The sequence below is a fragment of the Anneissia japonica genome, unplaced genomic scaffold (genome assembly GCF_011630105.1).
Source record: "Anneissia japonica isolate Jap-2015-1 unplaced genomic scaffold, ASM1163010v1 scaffold665_len1252844_cov201, whole genome shotgun sequence".
Lineage (NCBI taxonomy): Eukaryota > Metazoa > Echinodermata > Crinoidea > Comatulida > Comatulidae > Anneissia > Anneissia japonica.
In genome coordinates, this window is record NW_022757135.1 from 1,177,120 (window position 1) to 1,186,503 (window position 9,384).

At 34.5% G+C, this 9,384-nt stretch overlaps 1 protein-coding gene across 1 annotated transcript in view; it reads left to right on the plus strand.

Annotated features, from left to right (window-relative positions):
* LOC117124458 (multiple epidermal growth factor-like domains protein 10) overlaps positions 1-9,384 on the plus strand; it is a 12,152-nt gene continuing 2,768 nt past the window's right edge. Inside the window, exons 1-5 of the mRNA XM_033270689.1 lie at positions 1-196; positions 694-786; positions 4,061-4,161; positions 4,453-5,254; positions 8,762-8,803. Of these exons, the coding sequence (XP_033126580.1) occupies positions 81-196; positions 694-786; positions 4,061-4,161; positions 4,453-5,254; positions 8,762-8,803 (1,154 nt within the window). The 5' untranslated portion in view covers positions 1-80. The remainder of the gene's footprint in view (positions 197-693; positions 787-4,060; positions 4,162-4,452; positions 5,255-8,761; positions 8,804-9,384) is intronic.

A 9,384-nucleotide genomic window follows, 5' to 3' on the forward strand; every position in this document is an offset into this window, starting at 1 on the left:
TGAGAGAAAACAATAAGGAAACAATCGAAAAAGTTAAAAACAAAAAATGTTGGACAATTCAGTGGGCTTACACGAAGTACATGTTAAAAATGTGTAAGCCATTTGTTACATTAGTAGCCGTAGCACTACTTGCCTTTAATCTAGCTGATGCCAAATTGGGACTTGAAGTTGGAGCGGTGAATGTCTTGTCTCGAAAGTATGTAAACAATTTTATTCATTATATATTTTCTATTTATGTATGTTTCTTACTATGTGGTAAGATGAAATCAAATAAGCTATATAGTCCACGCGTCTAGCGCTCTCATCTTCATGAAATCGCGCTATATAATAATACATAGGCCTAATATATATATAACACGGTAATGCTGTATGTATGTATGTTTGGTTGTTTGGTAATTTTAATTGTAATATTCTTTTCATCTGTCTTGTAAAAACCACGTCTTCTTCTCTTTTGTATAAATCAAAGTTTTAACACTAACAGTACCAAAGCTAATCATATAGTTACCAGTGTCCTTTACTAAACTATCTGTTACATAAGATAATTCAAGACTCTGACATAAAAACTAGACATCTTTTTTTCGTACGAAGTTGCAACCTTTGTTTTCTCCTTACCCAATTAATATATTGTAATAACTTCCAATAAGGTAGATTACAAATATAAAAATATCAACGTTTTGTCTTTTTGTTCCTTAGTGTCACAAGATGTAAGAATGTAACTAAAGACGTGTCCATTGACACATTCATTTATACTTATTGCAGTGGAGGGCAGCAATGTAGAATTAAAAGGTAAATTAAGGTTATTTATTTTAACTCGCGAAGCCTTTCGCGAAGCTGTGAGGTATCGGGGTGGGTCCAGATTATTTGCAAATGGTTCGGGGATATTTTCAGTTTTAATGAAAGAATGAATGAAATAAGTTTAAATGACTTGGGGAACCGTCTTTTGTCTTGTCAACCTCCCATCTTTTGAGCGATTTAAAAGTCAACAATAATATTAGCCTGAACATTATTCTCATGATTGATTCTCCCCCCCCCCACCTACAGAAGATAAAAGCTGCTGACTATTTACACTTTTTTACTAGTTAAAAACCATTCTACAGGTGAATCCAGAGATGTCCGAAAAGGGGAGGGGCGAAAGTGTGGCCGATCGAGCCTAGACGCCCCAAAATAACCTCTGAGCCGTTTTGGGCTAGACCTATCAATTTTTTATTTTTCATTCTTTTTTCCCTTTTTCTTACTTTCTAAAAAGGGGAGGCGTTGCCCTAAATCCGCTCCTGCTGTGGGAAGACGGACGTCTTTTACCATCGCATCCTATGGATCCGCCCAGAAAATAATCATTCTATTGACACGGTTCCACTCCCCCACTTTTTACGAATTTTCTATAATTAAAATCCCAGTCATTTCAAAGCGAGTGGAAAAGACCAATTACGCATGAATTTTCTCTGTTCACTTGTGCTCTTCTTCAAGTGAGGTGGGTCTTTCCGGACCAAAACCATAGGCGGATTCAAGGGGCGCCGGGCCGAACCGCCCCTCCCCCCACCCCCACCAGAAATTCAAAATTAAAAAAATCGAGAAAAAAAGAAAATTCTACTCAAATTTTTAGGGTGTGATTTCCTGCCATCTAAATGTGCCATAATCATACAATTTCTTACATCAGCCCTAACCATGGTGGGGCTGAAGTATATGACCCCCCATCTGTAAAAGTCCCTCTTTGGGCCCCCTCTATTTCAAATTCCTAGATCCGCCCAGTAAAAACAGAGTAACAACACAATTGTTTGTAACCACCGTTGTTAAAATTAGAAGCTTGTAAACCTATTAGGCCAATATTTTTACAAATCAGAAAGTGCACAATTTCTACTATAAACGATTTATTCCTTTTGTATATATGACCCGTATATACTAGTGTTTAATATTATCTGTATACATAGATTCCTGTTTTTCATAATTAAAAAGATATATAGTTAGTCAATTGAATTTTATATAGACGTTATTAAACAATAATTATACAGCCTTTGACACAGACAGATCTATCTATTTCGATTTAAATAAACATAAAAATTAAAAAAATTAAATAACATAAACTTTTTTAAAAATGTCAAACTCAAAGAGATCAATCATCAAGCGCATAGAGGCTTTTTTCGCATGATGCGCTATACAAATCCAACTATTATTTATTTATTTACTTAACTAGTGACACCAAATTTTATAAATTCCAATGTTACGTTAACGCAATCTTGCAATTAAGTCATAATAATCAGTGATGGATTCAAGTGGGGTGCCAAGCCGACCCCCACGTCTAAATTTTTCAAAATTATTTAGAAAAATGAAAAAAAAAAAGGAAAATTATAATTATAATTTAGGCCTGAGAGTGTCATTTCCGGCCATCTAGAGGTGTCATAATCATAAATTTTCTTACCTCAGCCACATACATTGTGGGGCTGAGGTGGTCTAGTTTCCCAAACTGTGAAAATCCGTCCCTGTTTCCCTCTTTGGCTTTCCTGGATCCGCCACTGATAATGATAAATTAAATAAATCACCTTTATGTTTGATCGTAAAGACGGTAGTATTTCCACCCACTGTTTTCGCAATACTACTTACTCAAAGGTAAAATTCAAAAAGAGCAGAAAGGAAAAACTTCTTGATTGATTTTAAAAGTACTGTACATGAAGAGAATAAATTAGTGACTGTTTTAAATTTATTTTATTTGTTTTTCATGGTTAGAATACGTCACAAGCTAATCAGTAGTTAATTTATTCATAAAAATAATTATTTTTATGAATGTTGGTTTGCACGAAATACGTAAGCGGGGATAATTACCAGGATGATATAAAAAACTTTTTATGATGAGTATTTCAGTGGCATATTCAAGGGGCCCCGCTGGCCCACCTCCCATTTTTTCAAGTAGAGAAAAAAGAAAATCATATTAAAATTTAGTCTGAGAGTGCCATTTCCGGCCAACTTGAGGTGCTATAAGAAAAAGATGGCTTACCATGGTTGTTGCTGATGTGGTCTAACACTCTCCATCTGTAAAAGTCCCTCCCTGCCCCACCCCCTTCCTGGATCCGCCATGTATTTTGATAATGTAGTGTGGGAATTAATGTTAATTGTATTTCTTAAATTCAATAAAAGACTATAGGTGCAAGAGCTTCCGGGGGCTTCGAGCCCTGGACCCCCAGGGGTCTTATTTTGCATTTCGTTTTCCCCACCCACTTTCAACCACGGATCGACGCCCTTGATTACAATAACAGAATATTCTAAAGCATAATATTGAATACTTCATCGCAACTTTCTGTAATTTAATGAATACCTTTGCAAATCAAATTCAAATTAAGCCTACTTTTAAAATTAAGAACATGAGCCAATATTAATTGTTTAATACTACCGTGCCTACTTTTAAGGAATGGTAACAAATAGATTATACAATACATGCTAAAATGTTGTGATTGATGTAACCTGTAGACATTCCTTATTCGTCACATATTCACTGGTTTTAATGATTAACATAGTCAATTTATAATAAATTTTATTACATTATATTTAGTTAATGTACACGCGTTTGTATTAGCCACACTCACTAAAGTGGTACGTTCCAATTACCACCACATTTCCTTTCACCGTACTGTTCGAACGTAATTTGAATAAATTCTCATATGTGTTGCCTTTGTAGCATGACGAGCCTCGTCCAATATTTTGTAGACTCATATTATTGTAAATTTTTTTTACGATATTTTAATAGACATAAATAGGAGCTCAAAATATGCCAGTAATTATAAGATATTTAAAAGAATGGTTGTACGATATATTTCTTCCAGAGCTGTGCACGCGTCTGGACGGCAAATCGGCACAAACATTAGGGCCTTACACAATTTATAATATAGATATAATATAGATGTTTTTACTGGCAAGTGGGATGGCAACTCGTTTTTTAAGAACGGTCTTTATCATAATCCTGATAAGTATTAACATTAAATAAAAAAACAATATTTAGTCATACTTTTTTGTTATTAGTGGAATAATGACCGAATTTACAATTAAAACATTTAGTCTTGTATGTATTTGTTAGTGGAACAAGACACGAATCCCAACATTTTATCATTGCCACAGTGGAAACTGAATTATACTGTCGTCCTGGATTCTACCAAACCGGCAAAAGCTGTGAAGATGGTAAGTCGTTTAAACAACCATAAATGAAATAGAAAACATAAAAATATTTATCATTAAGAAATCTTTGCATCATTTCTATTATTTAATTATAAGACCTATAATACCGTAATTAATGTTATGACAGTTATAATAATTTGTATCAGAGATTATAATTGAGTTTGTATGTTCATAACTTTATTGGTGTGATTTTAATAACATTGTTTAGTATTATGACCTGAGTTGTTTCCAGTATTATTATTTCTAAGTTTGCTACAGTTAAAACTGATTCATAATTCTCGTAATTTTAAATAGATTGCGTAGAAATTAAAAAAGCACACAGGGTCTGCTTTCCCGAATTGGATCAATGTTGTCAGAATGGGGGAACATGTCTCAATACCAACTACAATATAACCTGTAACTGCTCCGACGGTTGGATGGGTGATTACTGCAGTGAGCGCTGTCCAGTAAATTTCTACGGTCCAAGATGCAGCCTAGAATGTCCGGCTTGCAGTAATGGTGGTTCATGTGATCCAGTTAAAGGGCAATGCGACTGCTCGCCCGGCTGGACTGGACCAACTTGTGATGAGAAATGTAGTTCGGGATGGTATGGAAAAGATTGCGCTCTTGATTGCAGGAGCTGCACCTTGGATGATGGTCAATGTCATCATATAACAGGTGAATGTGAGTGTTCACTGCCATATGGAGGACCATTCTGTGGAGACGTCTGTCATGATGGCGATAATGTACAATGTGGCTGGTTCCCAAACTGTTGTCACAATGGAGCTACGTGTAACCAAACTGGCAGTGAGAGTAAATGCAAATGTCCGCCTGGCTACTGGGGGAAATTTTGTGAAACACGCTGTACAGGTTTTTGGGGAGATGTATGCCATCGTAGGTGCTTATGTAATAATAATGCAACGTGTGACCCAACAACAGGGGAGTGTGAATGCACTCCTGGTTGGTCTGGCAAATACTGTCAAGAAAGTTTAAAGCCAGCGATTGACTCTTTAAAATGTCCAGTCAATTGCAGTAAGGATTATGGTTGTGACCAAGATGGACATTGCATATGTCCATCAAATATGACATGGAATGAAGACACGTCGTCTTGCCTCCGGTATTTTTATTTTTATTTTTTTTATTTCTACTCTTGTTTTTGCATTCAGCAAGGGTTTTGAACATGGCAACAATCAATGCAATGAAAAACATCACCGTTCACCTTGACAACTACTAACATTATCACTAACTCCACTGCTACTCATGGGCGTTGATCGTTGGAATTTTCAAATAACATCAATTGTCACATCACTTTTCACCAATCTTCTATAGTTAAAACCCCACTTTTCAATGCGAGTTGAAAAACAACAACAATTACGACTGTGCTGTCATGAATTTTTCTGTTCACCTTTATTCTGTTTCCTGTGCGATGCGTATTTCCGGACCAAAAACCGAGCAAACTTGTTTTTACATTTCGTATATCAGTGACCATTTCATCGATTTTATGGGTGCAAACGGTTATCAGAGGTTCAATTTATTGTGAAAACAATGTACACTTGACATTTACATCTTTTGAATGGTGTAACCCTATTAGGCCAAAATTTTCACAAACTCAAATGTGCACGATTTCTACTATAAACAATTTATTCCTTTTTATGTACATTATCAATCCCCTTTATAGATTCTTTTTTTTCCCAAATTTCTAAAAATTATAGTTAGTCAATTGAATTTTATAGGCTATAGCCGTTATTAAACAATGTACAGCCAATGACACGGTTACTTGGTTAGGGGCCTATCTATTTTAAACTTATTTAAATATAGATACCACAATTTACGATGTTACATTCACTCAATCTAGCCGATGACGTAATTTTATTGATAGGATAAGTTAATCATCTTAAAGCCCCATTCCCGGCAAAATTTCACTAAAAACTGACTTTTTTTTAGAAAATATGCATTTGCATTACTCCAATTTTTATAAATCATGGAAAAATATTGGCATGAATTTTAGTTTTACGTAAAAGAATTAAAAAAAAGAGAGAAATACAGACTATTTCTCATAAAATATTACCATTTTCTCGACGAATTCATCGTTACTAGGCAAATTCAGAGGTTGTAGATCGCATCCACTGGAATACTCTCGCTTTTATGTTTACTTTATACAGTCAATAAAGTGCGCCCTCTCTAATGAGATTAGTTTTTGTACTTCGCATCTCGCACAGAATCAGTTTTTTAACAAATTTGAAATAATTCCTATGAAATATTATATTTCACAAGTGTCAATACTAGGAACGGAAAATATCATGTCGGCCGTTTTTACGTGTGATAACAGAACCTAAATCGAGGTAAGGCTAGGCCTAGCCTAGCAGCGTTGGATAGGCTAATGTTTTCGGCGCCTACGATATTTCTTCTCACGATCTATCGCAAAATCAAACATGAAAAATTCATCCGCATTTATTTTTTGTGTGGAACACAAAAAAATCAAATTTCAGTCTTATTTTACATTTTTTTTCATTCTTAGAAATGTCTAAATTCAGTTAAACTAGCAATTCCGTATTATATTTATAAATCTTTATAACATTATACAAAAATTAGATTTTTCTTAAAAACTGAAATTTTGCCGGGAATGGGGCTTTAATGGTTTGGAAAATAAAAATGTTAACTAATGTGCTAAGTTTCGTATCTCCATATTCCTGTTTGATCGTAAATTAAGTCGTAGGTGTATTTCCACTCACAATACTGTTGTCGGAATACTACTTACACAAAAGTGCAATTCAAAAAGAGGAGAAAAATTAAAACCTCTGGATTGATTTCAAAAATATATAAGACTATAATTACGAAACGTGTAGGCTCGACATATTGATCTCTGATGAATAGTGGCCAAAATCACTACATAAACGTGACAAACTGATTATTATTGTTTATTTTTGGTACATATTTCAGCCGCTCCGAGTTTCTTTCATATTCTCCCTTCTTCCTTTATTCTTTTATATTTTGCGTTATTTTTATTCATAATTAACAGATTACTTCTTTAAATTACACTAACTCTTTAACTTATATCATTTCGATACATAATTAAATACTCTAACTGGACTCCAGGCCTAGGCCTATGTATACATTGTGTCTGTATTTAACATGTTTCTATCTTTGTCAATCTAAAGTCGAATGTATGTCCTGGTCCCCGACCCTTTTATGTTCACTTGGATAGGCTTATCTTTATAAGACTTCTACGAATGGATACCTTGTTTGAAGCAAGAAATTAGGTTGTTTTTACCCGGTACCACTCGTCTATTTTATTCGTGTGAGAAACTTTTAACCTGTGTTAATTATTTAAAATTGTTTTGCATGGTTCAGATATATTTAACACGAATCAGTAGATAATAAACAATTATTATTTTTATGAATGTTAGTTTGCACAAAATATATAAGCCAGTCTATGATTATGATTACGAGGATAATTTATGATGAACATTTTATTGGCAAATTCAAGGGAATCCAGCCCCTTCATCTAAACTACTTAAATTTTTCAAAATAAAAAAATACATATTCAAAATGTCTGGGAGTGCCATTTCTGACCATCTAGAGGTGCCACAAAATATTTTCTTACCTCAGGCCCAACCACTTTAGTGCTGAGGAGTTCTACACTCTCCACCTATGGCATTCCTTCCTTGCACCTCCTTTATTTCGAATTCTTAGATCCACTCACTGTATTTTGAAAATGTATTGTGAAAATAAATGTTAACTGTACTCCTTAAATCTGGCCCCGCAGCTTCTCATAAACCGATTTTTGTCTTTTACTGTACGATTGCATTTGAAGCATGTTGTGGCAAAATGGCTAAGTTGTAGCAAAAATTTTAATTCAAGTTATTGGTATTTGCAAATACCTGAGTATGTGATCTTTAAAACGAGGGGTCATTCATTCAAATTGGACATTTCAAACCTAAGTTATTGGAAAGTGAATGTACAGTACTCTTAGAATCAAGATAAACAGGATTTTGAGTAATTGCCTTTCAAAGTTATTTGTGCATACATTGTTTAATAGAATAAACTATGAAAAATAACGTTAAATAAACAATTTGTTAACGACTTCCAGAACTAATACTTTGGGACATGATTAATAAGACATTAAACTGTTGACTTATAGTGAAAAACAAATTTGGATTTTTTATCAATTTTTTGAGCTCCCATATTTTATAGCTCATTTACTCAATACTGGACTGTGTGACAACTTTACCATTTCGCCACAACATGCCTCATTTGAAAGATAACACACGTCTTTTTTATTGACAAAATAACGCCTGTTCTTCTGGGGGTTTTACCTCCTGGACCTCAACCGGAGGCGCTAGGTGTCCCTGGCTTCGCAGTCGAAGCTTTGGCCTCTACGGCTCAAGACAGCTAAGCTTCTGTGCTACCATTTCAATATCACTTTGATTTGTTCCTCAATTTATCGGGGTTCTCTTTTCCGTTCTTTTCATTAACTTCTCATTATTTGCCAACCCCTTGTAATATTTAGTATTATTGATATTTGAATTGCATTTCCATTATTTAAATGTTTCCCAGACTAATATGTCTGTCGAATATTATTGCATGTTTTACATTGTATATTCTCAATTTGTTTACCTTTTAGGATGGCTGACACTATCCCGAGTAGACGCAAATGTCCGCCTGGGTAAGATGTGTATAAGAGACAGGTTATACACACTCCAAGAGAAATTATTCAGGAATCTTTGATAATTAGATAAGGCATAACTACTCATGTTGGTACTATGGTTTACTATTCAATATGAAACGTTAGGCATGTGACAATGATTCCATATTAGCCATTCTAGTCTTAATTTACCACATAACTATGATTACGGTATTCAATGTGTTATAAAGTTGTACGCGACTAACCGATGAGTGGCGCAGTCTTCGCTGGTTCCCGGTTATATTTAGTCAAACATACTTGCGTATTGAGAAGGGAAACATGGTTTAAGAATAAATAAGAAAGCGTCATATGATGTGGATGTTCTATAATGTAAGATTTTGGTCTATAATCAGCATAAGTGGCAAATGCAGCATTGTGAAAACACCTGCAGTACGTTATATACTGTAGCCCAGCGCCAAATCTTCGCAAACAACTAGCAAGGGAACGCCCATTGTATTTATTAGCCTAGTTCTGACACAGTAAGTCTAAATTCTTGATTTCATCTGTATTTCATCGGTTATTTAAAGATGAGTGTAAGATTCTAAAAATCAAAATTCAGTTTT